The sequence below is a fragment of the Chelmon rostratus genome, chromosome 5 (genome assembly GCF_017976325.1).
Source record: "Chelmon rostratus isolate fCheRos1 chromosome 5, fCheRos1.pri, whole genome shotgun sequence".
NCBI lineage: Eukaryota > Metazoa > Chordata > Actinopteri > Chaetodontiformes > Chaetodontidae > Chelmon > Chelmon rostratus.
Window position 1 is genome coordinate 28,604,442 of NC_055662.1, and position 27,601 is coordinate 28,632,042.

A 27,601-nucleotide genomic window follows, 5' to 3' on the forward strand; every position below is an offset into this window, starting at 1 on the left:
GGAAGTCTGGTCCCTTTATATAGGATAATCTTTTAGGTTGATTTAATGTCATATTGGTAATGGTAACTGTGAATATATACAATTTCTACTACAGACCCCGAAAGTGAAACATGATTGAAGAGACAAAAAGGAAAAATCCAAATCAGGTTCAAAGTTAACATATTGCCAATTTTTCCCCCAAGGCCGTTTTTTTCAGCACGGCTAAAACCTGGATTTGTCCACATACGTACAATAATATATATTTTGCAATCTTTCAACGTCTCTGGCTATGTACAAGCTATACAAATAAAGAGCAGGCTGAGGGCCAGGTTTGATAAGCTGTGCAGAGGGAGCAGTTGGTTGGGAAGTCTCCCAGTCTCCCGGCTCCTTCCCCCGCAGTCTGCCCATACAGGTGGCTGTTCTGCTTCACTTGCGATCGTCGATGGTCTTAATGAATTCCAGCGCCGCGGTGAACTGCATCCACCAATAGCACTCCTCCCCACTCAGCCGGCTGGCATAGAAATTATTGATGTACTGAACGGTGGACAGCAGGCAGGGCGGGTTTGCCTGGAGGGGAGGAGATGTGGGGATGGGCCCACATTAGCCGCTGAAAGAACCTCACGCAATGCCGTACAGACTACAATCATAAATATGTAAATATGTAAAATATATCCACACAGGTTAGCAGGACGCAGTCTTTACGGTGCCTTACAGTTACAATACAGTCATTAGGGGAAAGATTTTCTGCTCATTCTTAGTCCTCATTCAGAAAAAGTTAATCAGTGGTCAGTACTGATCGTGAAAGTGCTTAAAAATTGAAGAGTTTCTCAAAAATGCAGCTTACTGTGCTTCTGTGGAAGAATGAAGAGCAGACTCACCCTTATGAGGACAAAGACAAGAACAGGGACGAAGTCATCCGCTCCAGGAACCGAGTCCTCATTGGCCAGACTAAGGAGGTTCATGATGGTGGAGCACATGCGCAGTATACACTGGACTTTGTCTCGTGGTGTCTTGTACGCATTGATGGTCCTGATCTCAGACTGAGCAGAGGGCCAGGGGGCCTCCTTCAGGTAAACCTGCAGCCAGAGGAGTTAAAAACAAACAATGACGAACACTGTTTGAAGCTACGTGTGCCAACAGGTCTCCGTGACTGCATGGATGCGATACCTCTGGGACTTGAAGAGCTTTATGATTGGCCGTCACAACTTTTGAGAGCCGCTGGATGTGTTCGTGGAAAAGCCTGAGCGAGACAAAACAGCTCAGTGAGACAAAGAGACACATTCTGTCCAATCCAGCTGCGCAGCTGCTGATGACATATCAACCCAAATATTCACATGAAGTCATCTTCCTCTCTGCTGTTCCAGTGACTGATTAAGTGGCTTCAGTTCTTTCTGAAGTTTAAAGAAAATACAAAAATTGAGTTACCTGGCTTAAAGTAAATGTTAGTAGCTAAAATCAGCATGCATCATGTATAGCACCATACTTACTGTGCAGTATCTCCATACAGGGTTTGGTGATGCAACATTATGACATTCAATTATCACCACACCTCACAGCATATTCTGCATGTGCAACATGATTTCTAGTTACTTACATACAAGGACAGATTCTCAACTCCACATATTCACATGCTGTTGCTCAACAAAACAGACCTACAGCATGATGTCATCATCAGCTATCAACCAACACACCCAATCAAACGCTCCAGATTTTTTTTAGGCGCGCCATCAGAGTCTATTTTCTGACTGGTGTTACCTTTAATCCTAACGAGGTTTTAACTCTTCATGAAACAGCTGAAATAAAACGGAATGCTGCCGCGTGAGACCGTGCAGCACCGGTGTCATTCCGGCCACTCACTGGTCTCTGAGAATGTCTCCATCCTGGTTGGGGTAGAAGGCCAGTTTGAAGATGCGGTTCATAACGCTGCGCTCGATAGCCATCTGGGCATCCTGCAGCTGGTCCTCGCTTGCATACTGCCAAATGGCATCACGGGCCATGGCGCCGTACAAGTAGCGCAGAAAATCCTCCACTGCTGCCGTCTTGTCATCGGCCGCTGTGCAACCCTGGAACGCTGGAGGGGAGCAGAGAAACAGCAGATGTAACACCGGCACAGGACGGGGCTGCAACCACAACTGCGCAACAACAGGGGTGAGCTTGGAAGAAATGATTTCTAGAGACATTTCAAATACTTAACAATACGTTCTGATGTATAAACAAGGAAACAAATCTCTACTAATGTCTGACAAAATGTGGTAATTTTCACTTATGCTGACATTAAATTGTCATTTTTAAGGCAAACAACAATTTATGAAGACTGATACTAGCAACAGCTTTGTAAATTGTCATGTATGATTTGCCAAAATATGTCGGGAAGGTCGGGATTCCAGCTGTGAATGTGAAAATGCAGAGATACCTTTGATGAAGTCAAGCATCTTGGACTCCATGTGTTCGAGAAGCAGCCGAACACAGACAGTGGTGAAGTAGCGGTTCGCCACCTCCTTGTCTCTCAGCACCCTCTGGAGGAGCCTCTCCAGATGGGCCTGAGAGGTCTGCAGGCCCTGACGACATCTGGTTAGATAAGCTATGTACGGCGCCCGCTTTCTAGAGGGAACACACACACAAGCATTTCTAGGTTATTATTGCCGCTGTATTGCTGGCTGCCTAAAACATTATGCACTGAAGAAAAAAAAAAGATAACAAAATGAAACACCCGTTATGTGGGCTTGCATCGCCTCCCCAGGCCTCCACAGTTACCTGTAATCCTCCGCAATGGCAGCCAGCAGCTTCCTGCAGGTGCGCGCGTCGAAGCGGCTGACACAGCGCGTGGTCTCCTGGATCTGGGCCATCTGGTTCTTATCCTGAAGGTTGATGGCCTCTGCTAGCTGAACCTTCAGGAAGCAGACGATCTCATTGTCTGAGGGAGAGGACGGTAGGGAGACGGCATTAGACGACACTGCTCGCAGCCCGCAAAGGAACGGCTGGCTGCTGTAATCTGATCACCCTGCTGCCTCCGCGTGACAACGTGACTGATGGCCACAGAGATGGAGTCTTATGGTTTTACTGGTGACCATTTCACAGGATGTCACTTGATTTTGCCTGTGATCGTCCTGCTTCAGGCTGTGAAGGTGGAAACCTGCAGAACGGCTGTGAGGAAAGCTTAGCAGGTCTGTCTCTTTGTGCAGCACGAGAACACTTGTATGTTTCTGATAAAATGCTGGACCAATATTCATTTATGTGGTTACACGAGTATTTCTAATACGTCTGCTGGTTTAATAATGTGATATTTTACTGACGCCATATGGGAATTCTCTTTTAACATCCCCCACTCTTCCAACCTTGCCCCAAACCTTGGAAGGCCAGTCAGAAGGTGAAGGTGGTACAGATTTGGTGTCTTGCTTAAGGACACTTTCAGCAGGTTGGAGGCTTGCCAACATTAAGGGCTTGGACCCTGCTCCCTATGGAGAGTTGTGACAAAGATACCTGAAGTCTATTAGACAGTCCCAAGTTCTAAAATAATACACTCTAACTCCAGACATGCTTTAAATGAATTGTGCTTCAAGATCTGTCTGTATGTCCTCACCTGTCCATTTGTCACTACAGAAGCACTGATACCTGTCCAGCACGACCCCCACCACCCAGACCCAGACCCAGCCTGTCACACGTTTGTTTAGTCTTACCTTTAGAGTTTATTGTAATTATGCCATTTTTATTTAATTAAGTCTTGATTTATTTCCAAAAGTAGAAATAAAATAATATCATGGCAGCTAGTGTATGAAAAAAGAATATATTTAGAGACTTTATGTATAAATATTATATTTTATCCACAAATATAAAATATAATTAGTTTTTTTGGCATGACAATCCACATTTTTAATTTAACCAATCATCCCATATTTCATAAATACATGTCCAGCATTTTTAACAAAAACAAACTGCTTGAAAATTGGTAGAAAATTAAGCAACTTGATGATTTTAAATTGTGTTCAGACCTCCTGCCTCGATAGACTAATGCTGGGTTCCACTCACCTCGGAATACCAAGATGGTGCCTCCAGGAAAACAAGGATCATGATACATTACACAGTATTTTGTTCATACCAACAGCGTGGCAACATGTCCACAGATGGTACGGTACTGCAAACTGTCTGTACAACTGATTGACTGAGACACAAATAAGACAGAAGTGTCATTAAACCGTATATTACAACAGTTTTCTGTTGATGCGCTGAGCAGCCATCTTGGAATTTGAGGTTGAGGTTGGTGAGGCTCTTTCGACTTTCAGAAATATGACTGCAGGGTGAGTTCCAGTTCAGATTTCCAACTGGGAACATGGAAACTTCGATGCACCCTTAGTACATCAGGTAGGTAGAACAGCGATGCGTCATCGACTCACCTCACACACAAACAAGCACACAAACCCTCACCTCACAAAAACGAGTGGCTCTGGCTATGATTGACCACACTAACATGTTTTCATTTTGAAACAGAATTCATTTAATTAATTAAACGGTCTCCATCCAGATGAGCATTTTAGCACCGTGTCTCTCGCACACGCGTCACAAAGCTGCACCACACAGATGCTGCTGTGCTCATTCCGTTCACTGCATGGTGCACGAACGCTCTGCCTCAAAAGGAAAGATGCTACAAAATAAAATGCTCCCTCTTTTCAGGAAAGAGAAAGCAACAGGAGTTGTAATACTTGGTTATCTCCAGTGTCCTACCTGTGAAAGAACAGGCTACTATAAATCCAATGACTATTATAGGATAGATTTTAGCATAGATGCATGAGGACTGCCTACCTTCAGAGTCCATGTGGTCAGGCAGTCCATTTCGTGTGGTTGCAGGAGCCATGATGGGCAGAGCCACTGAGTCTGCAGAGCACAACGCCAACCTCAACTTCTTCTTTGCATCACTGGAATACACAAACAGAAAAAATAATTAGGATTTGCAATGGATACAAATGTCTGTTAAACTAGAAAGTGTCATGTGATTGCAAATTGGCTTTTGTGGTTTTCTGCAGGACTGCAAATTTCAGACCTGAATGAGAATTTGGAGTCGTGCTGCTGTGCTGTCTGGCTGGCTGAGTCCGGAAGGTCATCTGTGGAAATGTTCTGCAGAGTGTCTTCTCTAGGAGAGTCATGCACATTGTCCTCCACACAAAGATCTGTCAACACAAGCAAAAATAGGCAAGTTACACTATTTCTCTACTGCGCTGTGTGACAGCCACATAAACACAAGGGTTTTTTCCTGACCTCCTGTCCCATCGTAGGAAGCTCCACCGGTGGCTCCATCACTCGGGCTGGTCCTCTTAATGTTCCTGTACTTGTCCAGGATGTCTTCAGCTGCCTGTGCTTGAGAGCTGTGTCTGGGCAATGGGTCATCTGATGAACCCACCGACACACAGGATGCATTGAAATTAAAACCACAATAATAGAGATCCACATGCTAAAGGATGTGTTCAGCAACGTGGGGAGTGTAATTAAACCAAACCAGCACAGACCTTGTGGGATACGCTCCTGGGAAATGTCGTCTTTCTCCTGCTTGTCCCTTTTCCGAAAGGCTGCAATAGGAGCTGCAGAGGAGAGGCACGATTGGTGGACTGACACGACTTTCACTCTCACTGTATGACAAGCTGATCATGAGTCACCTGCTCACAGCCACTTTGCTACATCTTTGGTAGTTTTTTTTCATGGTTTGCATTGAGACTAAATATCTCAATATAGGATGTATGGTCGTACAGCACCAAAAAAAGTCAAGTGTGAAACTTTACGAAGAAAAAAGCAAAACAATACTGAAATGGTGAATTAATCATTGGTTCATACCAGAATATCACAAAGGTCCACTGTAACTCATTAAAGGATAACTTTAGTTTTTTACAACCTGGACCTTATTTCTAGCATTAAATACAACCATTTACTCACCCAGACAACTTTGGTGGCATTTGGAGTCGTTTTGAAGAAATTAGCCCCAGAGGAGCGGCGCGTATATCCGTATAATGCGAGTACTCGGGGCATCCATGCGCAGCCTCTATAAACGCATAATCTGCGGCGAAACTCGTTCATATTCCAATATTTAGTTCTGATATGCTGGTGCTATTCCCCTCTGAGCCGGCGGGCGGCTAGTTTAGCTGTAGTTTGGCACAGCTATGGTTCGTTATTGCGTATTCGTAGCCGACCGCCGCAGAGACAGCCGTGTTGTGGCTGGCTGCTCGCAGCGCGCGGCGTTCGGTAATGACATCATCCACGTCAGAGGTAGTTGCCTAGAGACGCAAGATATTGATAACATGCCACCACATTATACGGATATACGCGCCGCTCCTCTGGGGCTAATTCCTTCAAAACGACTCTAAATGCCACCAAAGTTGTCTGGGTGAGTAAATGGTTGTATTTAATGCTACAAATAAGGTCCAGGTTGTAAAAAACCAAAGTTATCCTTTAAGTCCAGTTGATATAGATGTAAATACAAAAATATAATGATGCTTATCCTATTAACACAAAGGTGCAAACAGGACAAACAAGAGAGACATAGAGTCTACAATTTGATGACACACAAAGGACACATTGGGTTGAGTATATACGCAGATATTCTGTATTCTCCACACATCCAAAAATGAAATAAAAAAGGGTGGTAAAACGGATGCATGGATGAGGAGTGTGGGCGTAGGAACTCAGGCTACACCATGTCACATCACAGCTCTAAAGCTCTAAGGCGACATCTACGAAGCAGCATGGGCGCGCAGCCGCTGGCTCCAGCAGTAAAGCTAGCTCAATGACGACAGCGTGGAAGCGTTACCTGGGACATCACTCTCAGCCGTCCAATACAGCACTGTGAGGGACACAACAGACAGGGTTGGCCTTTCACACACAGGGTGCCGCTCTGCCGGACAACTGACTGTGCGTCACCATGCAGAGCAACAGGACAAACACAATGTGCTCTACAGAGATTTGGCGGGTTTGGTGGTTTAAGCTTCGTGGCTGCACGCAGTCCTCCACTTTATGAATATCAATTCAATGTTTACTTAAGAAACATCATTATCTCAAAGAGTAATAAGCAGCCATTGTGTGTGGGCACAGCTCATTATTTCCCAGACAGATGTGTGAGAGATGGTTGCAGAGTAGAACTGCAACAAGAGATGTGTCATCTATCAGTGCTGATGACAGAAAGGTTTATCTAATGACCATTAGCCGCTGGCTGACAGCACTGCTGGGAGGGCTACAGCCATACAATCTACACAGCTAAGGCTTCTCTGATGACTGATTGGCTTTGAAAAGTCTATATAAATCTGCAGCCAGTGAGACGCGAGAGAAAAAAGACTGGACACGTCTCCGGAGTAACTTCAAACAACAAGAAACATAATTTTCCAACTGGAGCATCAGCACTGGAGTGGACAACATGGATCATCATTCTCCTTCTCACATTATAAATTGCTTTTCGCTCTGCTCTTTAAAGTGTGATATTTCCCGTCGGTTGTGATTAGGAGAACTTTTTTTCCGCAACAAAACACAAAGGAGCGCAGCGATCAAACAGATCACTTTTAAATGTGGAAAAGGTCATTTTTCAGTTTGGGAAAGAGGGCATGCTCTAAATGACCGAGTGCTCGGCTTCCTTACCTTTGGGAATGGCCGACACAAAACGTTTCTTCCACCATGGTCTGTTGCGGTCAGACTTCTCATCGTCGCTATCTTTCCTGTCCTCTACCTTTGGATGGAAATTTCCAAGACACCGACAGATTATTAAGATTTTAAGCTGTTCCTCAGCAGCCTAAGACAACAAGCGTCTCTGGTAGTTAATAAGAACTCCGCTGTAGCTGCATACCTCGCCTTTCAGGGAGTCCTTGCTGGGGGACGAGGACGGTCCTAAGGCAAAGGCCCCGGCGGGGTCACGCTCTTCAACCGCTACCCGCCGGTTGAGGCCGGGGTCGCTTGTGGGCCGGCGGCCTGGGCACACGATGTCGGAACTGCGGCTTCGGACCAGCCTGTCGGGGAAGGAGTGGCGCTGCTTGGTGTGCTCCAGCTCAGCCTGGGCCAGGCAGTGGGGCGTGAAGAGAGAGTGGCGTGTCTCCTGCCCCAGGGCACTGGCTTCAGGGATGGGAGGATCGGGGGGAGGGTGAGCGGGCCTGGCATAGTGCACTTTAGGCCTCACTATTGTTCCGGTGGAGGAACCTGAGGCGATAAAAGACAGAAAATAAAAGAGCTGATGGAATTTTCCTTGATGAAAACAGATATTTAAACATCCCTGTACACTGTGAATGCACAGTTTTCATTATAATCTCTCAGATATTTAAGTTACTTATTTACCAGCTCATTGCTCAGGCTTCACAAACACTTTTTTCCCTAAGCAGATATTTGTGTTCTCAAAGCCTAAAATATTCTAATGAAACAAGTAGGTTTACTAAGATGTAGTGTTGTTCTATGGCACAAAACCTCACTTGTCTCTAAAGAGTAGTTGCTTAATATTATAAAACCAGTGGGAAAAAAACACCTCAAAAGTGGGAGAGAGTGCTAAAGAGAGATGTTGGTGGGAGATGAGCCCTAGGTATAGGTAGGCCACCTGTTCCAAGGGTACGCTCTCTCTCCTGAAAAGCTTCCAATGGCAGCCTCGTGCCATGAGCACAGTGGGACAAGGGGACAGTGCCAAAGAGCCTGGGGTGAGGTCTCTCAACCTGTCATCCCTTCACCTTGCCACAGACACACAGCCACGACCATTCCTCTCTCACACACTTTCCACCTGCACTACAAACAAAAGGCACAGACGCGATGACCGCTAAGAATAATTTGGGAAATTAAAAGGGCCAAATGAAATGACATCTCACTTGCACTTATAATAAGTCCAGTAATTGGGGTAAGGCTTGTGTGAGGGGCGCAGGCACTCCTTTGCTTAATTTCACAGAGCTCATGCTGTTCTGAGAGCCCACAACATTAGGGTAGGGATTTAATGATACTCATTTCCAGCTCTGATTGACTGTAGGACATTCTGGGAGTGTAAATCACCTTCACCAGAGGAGAGGGGATCGAACATGGCCAGTAAGGAGTCAGTCTGTGAGGGTGGAGATGTCAGATGGTGAGCTCCTGTAAAAACACAAGCGGACACAAGGCAATTAAGACCATTTACTAAATTAACTCACAACTAAACATTTAAAAAATAGTTTAGAACCAGGGTGACAAGGACTATTTTACCCTCTGCTTTAACTTTATGTAACAATGACAATAGTTGAGAACTAAATCAGTAATTTGGCTTGGTGGCAGCTGTGAAGGTGACAGGGATTGATAGTTCCAGCTGATGCTGTTCAGACTGGATAGACACTGGAATGATTGCTTAGCTAGCATAGCGGGGATGTGACACTACCCTACCGTGGCCTGACTCCTCCCCATCTGGACTGGTCACAGAGTCCTTCCCGCCAAAGTCTGAGCTGCACTCTGACCGCAGGTCCTCGATCTTGTTGGGGATGTCTTCTGAGGTTGCACTGATACCTGCAGCAGGAAAAAGCAAGACACAAAAACAGCCGACATTCAGGACAGAAGCAACTCTGTACAGTAAAATACTTTAGCTTGGTAGTAGTCAAAAAACAAAAGCTGCATGTTCAAAGTCTCTCAAACAAAAGAGGATATTTTTCTCTTTAGAATACACTGCATGGTCTCTCTGAGATGGGAACCCACTGGGAACTCCAAATTGGTAGCGTAAGCTCCCATGGGTGAGGGGAAAGACATAGATAAGAGTGATCATCAGATGCAGACTATCCATCGACCGGATCCCGCGGGACGTTTTCCTGTGAGCTGAGCCAGGAACATCACCGCTGGCTTCTTAATCTAGGATACTACTTCATGCATGTCAACATAGCATGTCCACCTGAGCCCACGGAAAAGACAAACAGCAATCGCCTGTGTCATACAGAAACATTCACACTGACCCCATTACACTGGTTAACAACCCTCCCAGCAACATGACCGCTCTACACAGATTCAAGGAGAGCGAGAATCTGGCAGTTTTGTCAGTTCATTTAACCAGAATTTAACAGTGCATGTAAATTTATGACTCTATCAACTTATAGGAGACAGAACTGAAAACAGAAATAAACTGACCATTTCAGAGAGGGAAAAGATGTTGGGTAGAGGAGGTGGGGGAGAGGGAAGGTTAGGTTCATACCTGAGACAACGCTGAGGCCTGGTGTGCTGGGTCTCGAGCTGACCTCTCTGACCTCGGTGTCATCTGAGGTACTGCCGACCCCTGAGCAGCTCTCCAGCTCCTGCAGACGCTCCTCCTGTTTCAGGTCTGGGGCTTCTGTGAATGGACCCAAAAGGAAAAAAATATAATCTCTCTTTAAAAAAAAAAAAGCCATCTGAGACAAGAATTTGTACATTGCTCACTTCAAGTGTGAATAAAGCACCATTTAAAAGAAACTCATAATCCACTGTACTTGTGGCAGTTTGCTACAGATGATGGTCATTCTCTCTGGAAACCCCCCCCTGTTATGATCATTGAGAAACCAAGTGCACACATATGCATGACATCAAACAAAGCATACATTATCATGTCTTATAACTGCCAAACCAAACCATAAAGCAAGCGCGGCCAATTCTTTGGCTACCCAATGGAGCTGTTGGGTCGAACCCAGAGGCTCCATACTAACAGCAGTACTCATTTGCATGCTCGTTAGTAATAATGTGTTGGTGAAGTGCTCTTCAGAGTGTAGTTTTCTGCTGCCTAGCCATGAAACAAGCACTGTACTCGAAGCGAGCCTCCGATCGTGCTATTACTGAGCAGAACAGGGGCAGCAAACGGAACAAAAAGCAATCAAGACACTCATGCATGTCATTTCTGCACTGCACATATTGAAGTGGTGTACTACTTCAATTAACACAAGGCCCAGGCTTTTCAAAGAAACACTTAACACAGTTAATAAAACACTCTACTGATTTTCACAAAACAAAACAGGGGAGTTAAGCACATAATCTCTCATTAATAAAAGGTTTGGACTGCTGATGTTAAATTAGCAAAAACAGACAAAGAAAGTATAACATATGATTTATAAGCGTGTGTTTGTATTGGCACACTGACACAACTGACATAAACCGATGCCCTGTGTGATTATCGTCCTAACAATGCAAGATATAAACAACAGTCTCAGAGCAATGCAATGGTAAGTCTAGCCAGATTTTTAAAAAAAACTGACACCACATGACTGAGGACAGCTGCTGTCCTCGTGCTTCCCTCCCCACTGCTCCACCACAGGTGCAAACACACCTGGTGGTCCCTCTAAGGAAACTCTGAGCTGCCTTTTACTGGCACGTGCAGATCTGCCCTGAAAGACAGACAAGTTCACACAAATATGATGACAGATGCACACGCACACTTTTCGTATGGAATGCTGTGCGGCCACACCTGGTGTCCCAGCCCCCACTGCATCCAACTAACAGAAATGTGCGTGCAACCACATCTGAGACTGCCGTGGAGATGAAGACAATAACAAAAAGGAAAAGAACACACTCCCTACCTGAGTCGCTGGGAAGGACCTCCACACTCCAGGCCTCGCTTGTGGTCTCTGAGATGGTGGAGCCATAGGGGTCCAGCAGCACTGAACCTGAGCCAGGAAGACACAGCAGGCTGCCAAGCATGTTCTCCGCAGCTGCCCCTGAGAGCACAGAGAGAAAGACAAAGAGTTAACCTTCCAAAGCATGAAGCAAAATTTTTTTTGTCTGGAAAAGTGTTGGAACAGCAAAAAGTCTCGTCTATAGTCACAAAGTCATCTTGAAGGCACCTTTTTGCTCTTTACCAAGCCTCTAAGTGTTGTTAAGGCACTGTGTTGATTCATATTCTGTAATTAGCTCTAATAAATTATTCAGATCTTAAATATGAGCAACATGTGAACTTGAAAATGCCGCTACAGGAATGACGCCTTTGATAAAAAAGCCCTTTTCAGTTACATGCATGTTCAAATTAATGCTCCATTTCACAACATATCAAACTTTTATTTCATTTTTGGTATTAGGGCTGCAACCAATGATTACTGAAATTGTTAACTAATGAGCCAATTGTTCTTTTTCCAATTAAGAAATTGAATTATTCCATCTATAATATGATACAAATTCTAAAAATGCCTATTTCATCTTCTGTGAGCCCAAAGTAAAATATTCAAATTGCTAGTTTTTAAACAGGTCAAAACAGAAATATATTCAATTTATTTTGATATAAAGACGTTCTTTTGAGCCGGTAATTGTTTCAGCACCATATGGTACTGAATGATTTCTCATCTTATATCTTAATTAAAACCCTCAGGTCTGATTGTCAAACAACACTGTGGCCTGGACGTAATGCCTGAGATGACCAAAACACTAGATAAACCGTCTGTGACCGTTGTGATGATGAGGCTTCAGAGACGGTGAGCTTTGTATACACAGACACAGAGAGAGTTGGAGGTCGCATGCATTTCATGCTGGGACCCACAGGCACATATACCACTGTGCCAAAGGTCGAAGGTTAATGGCAATATCTCACCCTTCCCTGGCCTCCAGGGCCATGACTTTGAGCTGTTGATTAAGCCTAGCATTACTCACAACCAAATTACCGCTTCACCCACCCTTCCACAAAGTCCTCAGCACAACGTCCCTCCATCTCCATTTGGGAAGCCGTGGCTTAACAAGGCGGAAGAACGCGGAGGAGGGGGGAAAGAGCTAGCAGGTGTGAGTGGGAGTCAGTGGCCAAGGCTCAAGACCAAAAAGCCGAGCTGTGGCGGCCGCGCCCCCTGGTATGTCACGCTTCCACTTCATGGCACACGCACGCCATGAGCATGCATGCATGCCAGCGCCCAGGCAACAGTGTGTACTGATGTTGGCGGGGGCAGGGCTCTCAATGACAGTGGGAGAGCTCTATCCTGCTGTCCGTGTTTACAGTCTTCAAGGTAGGGGCGCAGAGTACTTGTCTTTCAGGTGGATGATTAAATGAGTGGCACAACAAGAAGTGAAACAATTAGAATTTCTGCCTCATTATCATGGTAATCTTATCAGTGGGATAATGAGGTATTAATGGATATTTAATGTGCATCTCATAACCCAATCCCTTGGAGAAAACACATAAGGAAATCGCTGTAAATTCACTTAATGATGGAAAAGTCCCCCAACGCCATATTCCGAAGAATGAAAAATGGTGGATGCAAATGAGAAGGAACCAAGGTCAATAAGACTGCGGGGACTGAGTGAATGTCAGAGAGAGAGAGGGAAGGATAGAGAGATGGGCAGGGGGAAGGCTGTGACGAAAAAGACTGAGGCAGAGGAGACAAGATGGGGGTCTGAATAATATGAAGACTCAAAGGCCTTGTTCAGGCTGCCAGCTCACATCCATTTCATGGCAGAACCAGATTGTATTCAGATTCATTTTATACAGTCTGGACAGCAAAAAACACACGAAATGTGATTTTTACAAATGGGATCAAATCCACAAGTGGAGCTCGTTTGAAATGCGATTCCTGTCAGATTTCTACAGATAGTTCTTCGTCAGGACGCGCTGGCCACTCAAATCGGCTCTCAAAGTGTCTTTTATTCCACTCGCAAAACGACGACAATGTCAAATCCAGAGTGACGGAAGTGGGCCCAACTGGCTGAGCAGGGCTGTCAGGTACGACAGAGATGTTCTCCACCGCGAACTGACAGCACAATTGTTAGTATGGCGAGATGATGGATCTCCATTTCTCATGCTTCTGTGTTGGAAAGCCGTGCGTACATAGTAACCGACGCCTACGTCGCTACCACAGACACCCATGCGGATAGGCTGATGGTGTCTGGACACACGAATCTGATCTGATCACTTGCAAATAACAGTGAGGACAGTGTGTCTTAAAGATCTGATTTGAGAAACCAATCTGATTTGCCTGCATTCTGAACAAATCCATATATTCTACCTACAGATGGCTTCACATGAGATGAACCGGTTGTCTTTAAGACCCGTGTTTACCGTCATAGTTTTGGCTCGACAGAGTGCCGAGGCTGAAGATGTTAATCTTACATACCAGCATATTATGATTATGCATGTACTTATTACCTAAGGTCATGGTGATAATGCATGCTGGCTCAGGATATGCTTCCAGAGGCACAAAGAAAGTAACTTGGAATTGCCTATTCAGTCAAGTCAAAGAGTCAGTGGGGTAAAGAATGAAACTTCCAGCTTCTTCCTCAAACTTCATAATCAAAAGATGAATATTATCAACTATTATCCAGTGTTTTACTTTTCTTTAAATGCAAAAGCATAAATACTGAGATATGCTGTATGACTCAAACTCAGCATCACGTAAAGTTAAGACTTGATAGTGAGACAAGAAACTGTATTAGAGCAATAGCACTGAACTTGCAACACAAAAAGCCAAATTTCATACATCATTACAAAGCTCATTACATTGTATTAAACCTTGTTCACAGAAACAAATGGGAACACTGGCCTATATTCTTACTTTCAGCTCAATTACATAACAAATGTAATCATGATGTGCACAATTTAAATGCAGAAATTAATTCAAATTCATTTTTTACAGCATAGAAAACTATCATGAAGAAATGCATCACAAGAACCATGCGTGTATGAGCAGTGCCAGAAGACATGTGGTGCATTTCTATATGGAACCTGAGTCAAACTTAAGACCTGCCCTGGGATGCTGTTTCACCTACATACCACAAGGTGATGACATTTCCCTACATCTACTTAATCAACAATCAGAGAAGGTCGCTGTGTGCAGCAAATTCATCTCATTAAAGGTGCCATGATCACGCAGGCTGTGCAGATCAATCAATTAGCTCACTGATGCACTGACTGAATGTCTACAAATACAAGAAACGCAGCCATGCCGCACCTGCTATTTCCTGCAGCCGATCTTCATCCATGTTGGGGTCAAAGTCACTGCCAAGCACATCAGTGCTCCATGTTTCGCTGACGGTCTCAGAGATGTCCCGATCATCCGTCAGACCCATCATGTCTCTGATCTCAAACTTGCGCAGTTTGTCATCCAGGTTGTCCTGAGTGGTGGCTGAAGGACACATTCAGTATTATTAGGCTGGGCCCTAACAGGGACTGACTCATGAATGTCTTTCATCTGTACTCTTAGCTTTCATCTGTTTACAAAATCAGTGTACCCGGAAAAAATATATTCATGATTCCAACTCAACTTTATTGAAAAATACACACTCGTACCCTGTTCATGCTCCAAAAGCTGTAGAGCCTCCACCCCGTTGCTCCCTGATGGTCCGGCTCCCAGCTCAGAAACAGACTCTCCCTCCAGGTCCAGGGATGACACAGAGTTAGATCGATTGGATGGACCTGGGGGGGGGTTCATAAATAAAAATACACAGGTTGTTAGGGTCAATCATAATATTCAGTCAGCTGTAGATCATACACCAGTTACGACCTTGTGACCTTCAAAAATGTATATTAGAGTGTACAAGTGGCTCCTTTTTTGTTTGTTTGTGTTTATTTGTGTGGTTTTGTCCATATAACTGTGTGACAGAACAACAAAGCAGATGGGGACTTTTCATAATCACAATGATCCGCTTCCCCCAAACCAAAACCACTTAACTTTCCCAGCGTTCTGATCATTTCCTCTGAAATTGTAAAAGAAAAACATAGCTGCGATTTGTTTTTGTCATGCTTTGGCTTTATGCGTCATCAGACTGACCCTCTGAGATGCCTTCCAAGTTGTCACTGCAGAGGGAGAAGCGCAGGGTTTTGTCTGGTTTACCATGCAGCTTAGTATCATCGGCATGGCCATCCCCCTGGGCCCCATCAGCCATCTGCAGGTTCAAAACCTAGGGAGCAGAAGAGACAGGACATGCATACATTTAAAAAAAAAAAAAAAAAAAAACATCACTTATGTTTGGTAGCAAACTTGCTTTGCCATGAGTCACTGCAGCCAGAGGCTCTACCTCATTCAAAGATGGGAGGTGACAAGAGAGGAGTTAGTTTTACATGAGATACAAGGTTTCTTATCAGTTGCATAACATTGCAAGCACACGCAAAGCGCTACAAAATGCATGACACCAGCTCTAAGAAGTCTTACTCCCCTTCAGTGACAGGAAAAAATATGACATTGAATTTATCACATCATCATGTCGCCTGCAAATGAGTACATTAATTCAAGTCACATTACCTCATTCTCTGACATCATCCCAGGGACGGTCTGAGGACCAGTTCCTAGTGAAATCACCAGCACCTCCTCTGGCATCAGCTCCTGTAGGGATTCTTGGGAGCTGGCCTCTGCCTCCCCCTCCTGGGCGATGTTGGTACGGCTGCGGCTCCGAGCAGCTGCTGGTTGGCCGGTTGGAGAGAATTCGCAGGGGAACATTGTTAGTTTCTGAGAGGACAGTAAATAACAACATGTGATGCTTTAAACTTTAAAGTCATGTAGTCAACACACTCGAGAATTCCAACCAAACAGTATTTGTGAAAATTAACAGCAGAGAACCAAAACCTTCGTCTGGCATGTCACACAAATGAGTTGCCCTAACTGCTAATCGTAAGTAATGAGAATGAGTTTAGCAGCAAATAAAACGTTTACTTCCAATTGAGCCATAAGTCACAATGGCTTTAAAGGAAATGTGGAAACTACGGTTTGAATGTCAGTTCTTTCCTTATGTAGCTCAACACTGGTGTGACACCAAAGACGACTTTATGCCTCATTTCTCAATCTTAGACAGTTAGTAACAATAACAGCATTAAAGTGTTTCTGAAATCTGAAAATGGTTTTCCCACTTGGCACAGTTCATTGGTCAAGCTGAAAACAGACAAACAAGCACAAAGCTTTGCTCACAACTTCTCTAGAAAACAAGACACTATATCTGCCATACTTTAACACACGACAGGCCTGACATAACGAAGCTCTCAGGCAGCACATGACATTCATAGCACTCTATAGCCGGCTCTGACATATTTCAGCCCTGTGTGTTTGTGGCTGCAGCAAATGGCACCGATTCGTCAACCCCATCCAATTAACAAATTAGAAAAAATTTAAAAGAACAACTCAGTACAGGTGCTGTGCCTGATATTCACTTCTCCAACCACCAACAGAATTCAATAAACACAGTGAAGACATGTGACCACATTAAACTCATCCTGGGCTGTGTTTCATAGGAACAATGCTTCATCAAAGCATGTACAGGGAATTAACAGTTTGAAAAACACAAAAGGATGCTGTTTATATCACATATTCTTCAATAATGATGCATTACCTCAGTTGATATCTGACACTTACACCCTATACCTCCTCCAAGTCCTTAACAAACACAAAGAGCCAATAGAATCACTCAAACTCCTTGTCACTATAATTAGTTTTGCTAATATGCTATTAAGAACAAAACTACACAATCAGAGTTACCATCACTGTGGAAAGTAATTGCACTAGTGTCTCATTTACTTTGACCACAACTAAGACACAGACTAGAAGGAGCAAAGGTGGAAAACAGATTTTTCCCCACTATACCTGGTAATGAAAAGCCATAATCTGCTGAATGAGGGAGCAAAAAAGGGAAAACTTAGAAAACGAAATGAGTGTAAAAACATCTTAGCTCTAATAATGAGCCAGAGCACTGTGCAGGGCAATGCAAGCATGGTGAGAGCACATGGACGACAGCAGCGCTGGGTAAAAGTGGCGAGGCAGGGAGGTTACTGTGCAGCTGGGAGCATGGACTAGATGAGTGTTATCTAACACACAACTGGGTGAAAACAACAGATACATGGGTTAAGTTCTCTCCAGCTCTAACACGACTGACAGGCTACCCACCAAAAGGGGTTACTAATGGAATGTGAGCAGACAGAGAGGTGGCTGTGGGGTCCCAGGATGTAATAGCGGCTAAGTGTTGTCCTGGTCATTCATTGGCAGCACAAGAAGAAAGGAGAAGGACAAGGTAGGGAGTTGGAGAAAGAATACAGAATACATCTCAGAATTTAAAGTGTTTCAAGTATCAAGTCAAGATTGTGTGTAAAACGTCATATTTCAGAGAAGCAAGCACAAGTGGTTCATTTCTAATTAAGGGGGTGTTGCTACAGCATCATTTGTCTTGAGAATGCTAATGAAGGTGGTCTATGCATCTTTTCTATCCATTCCAATTAAAATTCGTTCATTTATATTTGGTAATTTAATTGGTTGTCATTTCTGTAATTGAGCCTCAATCCAGGCCATGCTAATTATCTTTATAACAAGCTGAGAAGAAGCTCATTAGCTTCCTATAAAACACAGGCCTTTCACTAGCCATCAACACTCAACTCTACTTGTTTATTTTGCTTCTCATTAGACAAAATATTACATTTGCGTCTTACAGTTCTTGGTTCAAATTGTCATAATCCTATAAAGCAACATTTTCTTTTATTTCCTCACATCGGGAAATTACAAGAGGTTGTATCACTTTGAGCACATAAATAAATCCATTCTAAAAACCAGAGTGGCAGGAGGACAGAGGCTTAGAGACCACTGAGGTAGGTACCTATGGGGAGTCTGTTCTTCTTGTTGGCCGGAGTGGTAGCTGGGGAGAGCTGGGGGGTGTTGGAGGGAGTGAGCTCCAGACTGTTGCTCTTCACAGTTCGATTCTGGGGCACGTTGGCAAGCAGGGTCTCCAGAGCCATGTGCTCCTCCTCTCGAAGATGGTCCCCTGCCATCACACTCCGCACAAAGTCCACCTGTGCAGGAAGTGGAAGACATTATTCTGCAGACCGTCACAATGAATCAATCACTGGACGTCAACAGTTATTCTCAGGAAGGGTGCGAGATGACAAGTTCGCACTTGCCAAGGCCTTGCGCAACATGAATGTAAGCTGTTGCGGGTACTAAACGTGGGATTATACACGGTGTCATTTGAGTTGAGATATTTTGCAATGAATGGAGGCAAAGAAAGCCACAAACAGAGTTCATACACAAACAAACCAAAAGGCACTTGAGCTGCCTTATGTCCTGACAAACATCATAACGTACTGATACATAACGTATGCTGAAGTCACACTAAGGTCACAAGGTAAGTTAACACAGAAGCCTATATTAAAGCTACTAAAGAGTTACTATTAAAGCTTTCCCATAGTGCTATTGGCATTCACATAAATGTGACTCACTTGAGTAGTTCCCTTTTAAAAATTTGACATGCATATTCATTATTGTAGTGCTTAATTTTTTTGTAAACACTGCAAAATGATGTAATGTAATTTGGCGATAAGTTAAAGGACACAGACAAGCAGAAAAGCTGCGAAGGCAATTGGTCACAAATAAACCATAAACAGCAGTGAGCGGAGGACAGATGCAATAGCATGATATTTGTTCAACAATACAGCAAACTATGGCTTAAACATTTATAACAGAATTTAATCAACACCTCTACTCAAAAAACTAAATATACTGAGCATTTCCAAAACCATGTCTACTGCACACATGTATACTGTTCTACCTGTACATGACCTGTGTGATGGAAAATTTTAAGTAGCTGTTGGATTTTCATGAAATATGTAAATGTAGGCAGGAGGGTGCTCGTAAATCTTATCACATCACCTTGTCTGTAGGGTGTACCTAAGATACAAGCATGGCCGTTTTAGAACATACTGTTCTTTAGGATTACCCTGTAAAAGGGCGGCGGAACGTAATAATTCAAACCTTTAAATGGTGCTAATGGTACATTTGCATATAAATTTGCACAAGAGCCTACCAGCACGAGCAGCTGATTATGTGTAATATAGACCACAGTCCTACTGAGGCCTTCGAGAAGGTTCATTGAGGACATGGGTGGGGTCTCGACTGCTCTACCGCCGATCACCACATCCAGAAAGGCAGCAACACAACTCTGCCGACACAAAAAAAGAAATGTGAACCGGTTGTATTACAAGGAGAAATATGTTCATTCAGGCTGGAATAAATAAAAGATCACAATGGTTCACACACCTTATCAAATTTGGACAAACTGCTTTTACGTCTTGGGTCTGCATCATCATCAGCCATGGCCAACTGCTGCAAAAGCTGCCCCACCTGGATAACAGAAGTATGCACTATCAATCTACACTGTGGAATGATTCTTACATGTGGAATGTGTGAACAAAATAGATGCTGTGCCACTGACCTGCATTAGATTGAAGCGGGCCACTTCATTGATGGGGGCATCTGAGATGATGCCGTACTGCTCAGGGTTAACTATAGCTGGGCAGATGAAGCACGTCAGTAGCAGGTCTGTGCACATGGTGCGCACCTCGCCCACCTCTAGACGCTCCACACATGACAAAGTCTTGTACATCTGTGACACAATCCAGCGCAGGCTGTGGGGAAAGCAGTAGGTGTTCTGCTTCAGGTACCCGATAAACTTGTTGACCAGAGCTACCAGTTTGGCTTCGTTGGCCTCCACAGCCGCCTGCACCCGTTGTTTGTAGCCCTCAGAGCCTTTCTCTCCAAAGCGTTCCTGCTGGGCCGGAGTGAGGCGTTCTGTCACCTTGGATGGGTCAGTTTCCAGGTGGTCTTCATCTTCCACCAGCAGCTGCATAATGGGTTCATGGAGGGTGGCAGTGAGGAAGAGCTTGGCTGAGTACAGGCCCTCCGAGAAGAGCTTGAACAGGATGCTGAAGGCACAGGTTCCCCGTCGCAGTAGACGGCGAGGGTTGTCACTCTCCTTCAGCTCAAACTCTATCAGGTATCGCAACACCTGGGAATTGGCAAGAAAGATCGGATAAAAACATCTCATCTTACTGAGAGCCAATCAGATTGTTTTACAACACAAGGCAAAGGTAGGGCTCCTAACCTGCAGCAGGTAGCTCTCATCCTCCTGCATGATACAGTTGCCATAAAGAGAGGTGAAGACTGTATGGATGACTCCTTGGGTGTGCTCCTGGTTGAGCCTCTCTCCTGCCACCAGACATGATGCCACCAGTCTGGGGTTCTCTCTCAACCTAGCCAAGAACTCCCCATAGATGGTCTCCTGGAAGCCCAGAGTCTTGTAGCCGTCGACAAACTGCGTGTCTTCCAGCATTTTGGCATGTTGGCAGCATTCAGCTGGAGAGGCCTCCGCACTGATGAACAGAGTTATTTCATTACGAATAATTATCATAAACAAACAACAACTGCTATTATTAGTTACTGTGATTCAACATAGGGTGGGGGGGTATACCGGTTTCATCACCAGTGTGACGTCATGCCATGCCATGACATGGATTTTGCTATACCGTCATTACCACGATAAAAGCTTTAGCATATTAAAAATTCTACTGTTTACTGTGGCTACCAAACCATGCAGGTAGAGAGCTACGCATGTACTCACAGAAGTGAAACTACACCCACTAACTACTATTTTCCTCGCCTCCCCTAGTAGTATCTATCAGTATAAAGAGAAACTGTCAACATTAAGCCTCATTTAAATAAAATGAAGCAGTAGGTAGTTTCATGATACCATGATATAATACCATCAAAAAAATATATAAATTTTAGGTCATATCACCCACACCTAATTCAACATACTGAAAATTGGCTTTCGTTTATTCATAATTGCTTTCTGTTGACATAAGTAGAAAAAGATGCAATAATAAATCATAGGCAGGCATAACAGGAAATGTCAACTTTCCATCTTTTTTCCTGTTTGGATACAGATGTCACAGGTTTCATGTAGGGCTGTGCAATATGACCAAAATCTCATATCCTGATATGGGTCATTTCATATCCAAATAATGTTACATATCACAACATAGCACATTTTCCCAAAATTTAATGAATGCTGCCATGCAGAAGAATGCAAAGCATCACCCAAATAACAAAAATAATGCTGTAAAGAGTACGATTTGTGACACAAGGAAAAAAACAATGGAACATAATAACAAAAAAAAAAAGAGGTGCAGCTTTGTGTGAGTTTTAGAGGTGCTGGTAGACAAATTTCTAAACCTTAGAGAGATCCAGGGCAGCAGTTTTTAATTCAAAGCTATGCTAATCGCATCCTAGCTCAAGTTTTGTACTTAATGCACAAAGAAAGCAAATAAGCATATTTGAGCTATTCTTTTTAAAGGCCAGAGCTGACCTGGTGAGAATGAGACGATCGAGGTTGATCCTCTGCTGCTTGGCGATCCATGCAGCTCGGTACAGCCTCTCAGCAGTCTTCAGGACATCACTGTTGAGCCTCTGGATCAGCTGCTTCTCCGATGCCACGTACAGCCGTTCCTGCTTCAGGTGGTGGGCCAGAGTGTGGATGTCTGGCTTCACCATCTTCACCAGCTCACACAGACAGAGAGCTAAATGACTGGAGGACAAAGGGGACAAGATGGAGCAGACATAGGCAAATGAGGTTTAATATGTGGGAGGAAAACTTGAGAAAAGTTACCATAACCTTTTATTAAAATGTTAGAAAAAAGTCAAATGCGTAAAAGGGGAACTCCACCAATTTTACACATAATTTTAGTAGTACTACTCAGCATGTGAAGGCAGCAGTGTAATGTCTGCTGTGGATGTTGTGTCAAGTCTGAGAAAACCCTGATTCAATACATCATTGTTGTAACTTTCTAGCATGGGAGTAGTTGTTGTGGGACTGTCTAGCATGTGTATTTGTAGTATAGCTGCTAGCATATTTGTAGCGTTCTGAACTTATGGTTGGCAAGTATCATACAGCAGTTTAACTTAATTTACCACATCCTGAAGTTAGTTCATTGAACAGTAAAGCAGCAAATAGTATCAGTATTTACTATGTGAGTTACACTGCATTTAAGAGTAAATGCATTTGGGGGAGATGCAGGAAATGGTTCCTTTTTCTGTTAAGGTCTGGCTGAACACAAGCTCACACATGATGCTCGCGTCATACAAGGGAAGTCATTTGCATTCCAAGTGCTTCACACACTGGCCCAATGACAAAAGCAAAAGCACACTGGTTCACAAGCTTCAGGAGACGCTACATAGCAGTATATGCAAATCACTCATCCTTTTCCAAACATGCACAGCCAAGACATACAAACCAAGCTGAGTGCATGAAATTTGAATGATTTCTTGGTGAATCCTTCGTACAAAAGCCCCATTGTGGCTGGCTGCTAACATAGCAAACGCAGATTTAGCTGTGGAGTTATGGTTCTGGGAGGAGAATGAGACTAGACTGGAGAAAACTGCCTCAGAGTGGGAATGACTGCAAGGCAGTGTCAGTGCTCGCAAGCTAACAGACAACCACAACTTTAGATTTGATATGCCTGACAAATCAAATTGGTTATGCAGATTTAAACACACAGGCTCTACACTGAATTCCTTTGGCAAGCCAAGAATAAACTGTGATTACTGATCTCCAATTACTGTAATAGATTGTCATAATTTCTATTAAAAAATTTTTTTTTTTTATGGTTTGGGGAGAAAAATGCACATTTATAATTTCAACAAATGTGAGAAATGTGATGGCGACCTGGAGGTAGTGCTGCAATCAATCAACAAAAAACTAGCAGACAACGTCTAGAGACATTGTTCACTCAGTCATTCATCGTCATTCATAGCCTACTAAACATTTAATAAGCGTTTATAAATGTGCTTTAAATACATTATACTGTAGTTGTTTGCAGATATAAGTGTTTATTAATGCATTTGTCAACAACTAGAACTCCTGTATGAACAGATATGGATATAATATACTAAATCCTAATTGTAATAATATTAAATATTTCTTCATAGGAAAAGTTATAATTGCTGGCAAACAATGAACATTAATAAAAATAATAAAAATGTCATTGTAACTGCATACAACTACATTATATTGTGTTACAAACCACTGATTAAATGTTTATATAGTGCTTATAAATGCTAAATGTTACCAATATAACTATTAGTTTTGGCCTAATTTCACATTGTGAATCTTTCGTTTGTCAGTTGGGTATCATTGATTCTGCTCTTTCTAAAAGTAGAGTCACTAATACCATCTGACTGAAGCATCTCAGGACAGAACAGAAAGTCAGGCAGCATATTGCTGAAACAGAAGGGGGCTGCACTAAAACCAACCACTTGGTGCAATTTTTACGTTGTTGTCAACTGATCTACACTTAAGCTGACTGATCTAGATAAATAAAAGGTCAAACTTTCTACAGTTTCTTTGGTTTCTTTTGTTTCAGTTTACATCTGAATGAACTGACAGGTAACTGACTAACAAGTACACACATGGTGCACTTCCACGCATACTCTTGAATAAGCACATTCCTCACATACTTGGAAGGGAAATGAAAAGGCAACTAGGCTATCAAGTGGCTAGCAGAGAGGTTAACTGCCATTTGTCATGGCCCTATGTGAGCTACAATACAATCCACTGCATGAAGCTACCTGGTGAGTCAGTCATGGAGAGCACTGAGGAACTCTAAAGCAGAAGAGAAACCAAACAACAGACAGTGTGAGGGAAGGCATAATTTTCAACCTTCTGAGTTGTGTGACAATCAACGTCACTCTGGCAGGACAGCCAATGAATACTGTTCACATGAGAGACAAGAGGGCCAAGCGTTCAACCATAGCATCTGTGTAAGCACCAAAATTATGACAAGATAGCAGAAGAGGCAAAAGCCAGGGCAAAGACAAACAGAGGTTTTAAAATGTCTAAGCAAATCCAGCCACCTACATAATTTAATACAACCGTTTAAAATTATTTTTGAAATGAGAAGCACGAAAAACTAAAAAGGTGTAAAGGTGTTTGGAAAATAGCCCTCTCCTCCCACTTCATGATCTAACACACACACAAACACACACAAACGCACACACACACGCACACAGAACAAGTGCTTTTTATAGATGTTCAAAGGATTTCACTTTCTACAAAAGGTATTCACAGCTCTGAGCTAACATCCTCTTCACACTTCCTTTTCAGATAATTTCTTACACTGCTCACCAAGCAAATACTGTACATCAACTATATGACGTTTATGAGGGACCTTTCCCACCATTCAGGCTGGGCACTGAACCTCAATACTTTTCCAGTAATGACTGAAATGTTTCCACACCGTTAATTAAATAAAAGCTGTCAAGAAATGAAGGCTGACGATGAGCATTAGGTCAGATTCTTAGGTTTGCTTGAATGGGGAATGTGAGGGAGGGGTAAGCACCAGTCTTTCACTTTCCACATCTAGATTTATCTGGGGGCGGAAGACATGACCTTCTGGCTACACATCCTCTTCTCTAACCTTAAGGCCCCTACTGACCCAAAGGATCACCCACTCTGACAAGAGAAGCTGCAGTGGTGGTAAAAAGAGAAAAAACACAACATACACCATACAATCTTCCTAAATCCATGTTTCTACACCAAATACAGTGTGAAGGGCTGATGAGAGCTGCTTCATGTGGCTATTCCACATTCAGTCGGTCGTTATCAGCTTGGAGTTGTAGTAAATCACAGGATGGTAAATGGAAGTTTTATAGATAAACAGTATTTACCAATAACATGGAACACTGCTTATCAGTTGTCCATTGTGTGCTGAAAAGTCAGGGTTTGTACTGTGAACTCAGGTATCATGGAACTTAACCCACTTTACCACAGGTGCTGTCACTTAATCTGCTGTCTTGAGGGCAACTTCAAACAATTACAAGTTTTTGACATGTTCAAGGCAGACCAGCTTTCAGGCCCTCCATGAAGGTGAGTTGAACCATGTCCTGTTGCCAAAGACACCCAATCCACACTTTTGAATGAAATGCCATCGAGGTAATTAGGAAAACACTGGATTTGAAGTGTCCAATATTAGGGCACAAATGTTTTACCCCAAACAAAATCCTACAGATGTACAGCAGCTGCCATGACAAAGTGAAGTAATACCACAAACACACAGATACACACACGCCACCAGCTCTGCAGCTCAATATCCTCTTAACTGCCACCAAATTGCAATCATCTCCTTCAGTGAGCGCAGATTCTCATAAGCAGTATAAAACTTAGTAATACTTCAGGACAGGAACTAATGAAACGCTGACTGTAGCACATATAAACCAAGCATCAGCTACAGAAGAAAGGAGACAGATTGTGGTGGATAAGGAATATTAATGTTGTCATGTGCAGCAGCTAACAAGATCAGTGCTGCTGTCTGTTAACTGCAAAGCATTTAGTACTGTGCATCCCAACAAGAAAAGATGAACCTCTTTCTAAGTAATGAATGAGCTGAGGATTTCATATAAATCCAGTTACAAAGCAAATAGTGTGTGAACCTTTGGTCACACTTGAACTTAAGTCTTTCCACTTCAAACCATAAAGTAGTGACCTCATTTTCTGGCAATCTGCAGTCATCACTACAGAGGAAAGAAAGTTCTGTTGACTGAACCTCAGTCGGATTATGATTAAGACTTAATCATACAATATAGTGACTTACTGAAACTGACTTCTGAAGTTATAATGTAAGGTAGGATTTGTTGTGTAAGGTGGCATCTGGTACAGGGTAAAAAAGTTAGTCCTTTTGTGGTGAGCAGTATTTCGGGTTTGGCTAATTCAGGACCAGTTCACTGTGACAGCAGTTATTGTCTAAGTCTGAGGTAATGACTGTATGTGTGGATTGCAAGTCATCATAATTTAAGACCTCAGTCACAAATTCACTGAACCTCCCAGTCTTTTGTCATCTTATTCTGGCTGGAAAATAGTACAAATGCAAACGCGTTCAATTTGATAAACAGAAAAGCAGCAATAACCCCACAGTAACAACAGACTGATAAGTCAAAAGCAAATGTTCTGCATTATAAATTAACATTAGTACTTTAATGATCAACCTAATTGACTTGTGTTTTTTATCAACGACCATTTGCTACTAATACCGGACAAGATGAGGAGATAATTGCGGTACTTTTATGCTACAAAAGGTTAATGGTAATAGCCACTGTTTAAATATTTAAACTATGATGTGAAATGACAGTATGCCATTATATCCCAAGGCCTTACAAGCCTTAATGTTGCAGATAGGCTCTGAGCGGTGATGTTAACAGGCTACAACTTTAGAAATTCCTTTCGCAGGCTCCATGGGTGGGTGGGGGCACATTTGACACAAAAAGGCGAAACGTTTTTAACGTCAATGAGCTGCTAACGTTAAACTGTACGTTTATAGTGCCCTTGATTCGATGCTGCACTAACATTAGCCAGATTTAGCCAGGGAGGCGGCCAACGAACCGAGATGGTTTAGGTAAAGTTACTGTCTGTTACCGCCGGCTAACGTTTGGTAAACTTGTCTTGGATTACCATCAGACGATCTGAGAATCATATCTAATAAACCGCGTAGCTACCGTTAGGTCAGCTAAACGCTATGAGGAAACTGACACAACCCAGGACACCCAGGTGCTACACGGGTTGTTACCAGTGAAGAGGGACTTGTGTTTGCACTGACTTGGAGAAGGAGCTCAAACAGCAAACTGCTGAACTGGCTAACCTAGCGGTAGCCTGCTAACGTTGATCAAGTTAAACTCGGCTAACGTCTGCTAGTCAAGTACGGCAAGCTAACGATAAGCTAGTTAGCTACGTTAGCTTAGCTTTGGGGCTGCAAGCTCCTGAGTGACCAAATGTGATCAGGAAAACATGTTACCATGAATTCAGCTACTTACCTAACGTAATTAGCGTGTACTGGTTGTTCGCAGTTTCTCTAAACACGGCTGTTCATCAGATTTCTCGAATCAGAGGGATTGTTTGTTGGCGGTTAGCCGTCTCACACTGGCTACTGCAGGAGCGAGCACTGCTGTCA

General features: G+C 43.3%; 1 protein-coding gene across 6 annotated transcripts; it reads right to left on the reverse strand.

Annotated features, from left to right (window-relative positions):
• Positions 1-27,601, reverse strand: gapvd1 (GTPase activating protein and VPS9 domains 1). 6 transcript variants are annotated; one of them, XM_041937170.1, is made up of 29 exons: positions 27,465-27,601; positions 21,973-22,191; positions 20,710-20,977; positions 20,041-20,613; positions 19,866-19,949; positions 19,633-19,767; positions 18,430-18,622; positions 17,730-17,810; positions 17,430-17,450; positions 16,101-16,258; positions 15,630-15,759; positions 15,149-15,274; positions 14,811-14,984; positions 11,469-11,606; positions 10,121-10,255; positions 9,328-9,447; positions 8,968-9,045; positions 7,793-8,139; positions 7,588-7,675; positions 5,478-5,549; positions 5,230-5,358; positions 5,015-5,141; positions 4,777-4,889; positions 2,734-2,893; positions 2,393-2,580; positions 1,837-2,050; positions 1,147-1,219; positions 858-1,055; positions 1-546 (listed from the first exon to the last, which is right to left on the reverse strand). In XM_041937170.1, the coding sequence occupies exons 2-29, from the start codon at positions 22,155-22,157 to the stop codon at positions 406-408; spliced, it is 4,449 nt and encodes a 1,482-aa protein (XP_041793104.1). In that variant the 5' UTR covers positions 22,158-22,191; positions 27,465-27,601; the 3' UTR covers positions 1-405. The 6 variants fall into 6 exon arrangements, with proteins under 6 accessions (XP_041793104.1, XP_041793106.1, XP_041793105.1 ...); XM_041937172.1 differs by lacking the exon at positions 17,430-17,450 and having other exon boundaries at positions 16,101-16,255; XM_041937171.1 differs by lacking the exon at positions 17,430-17,450.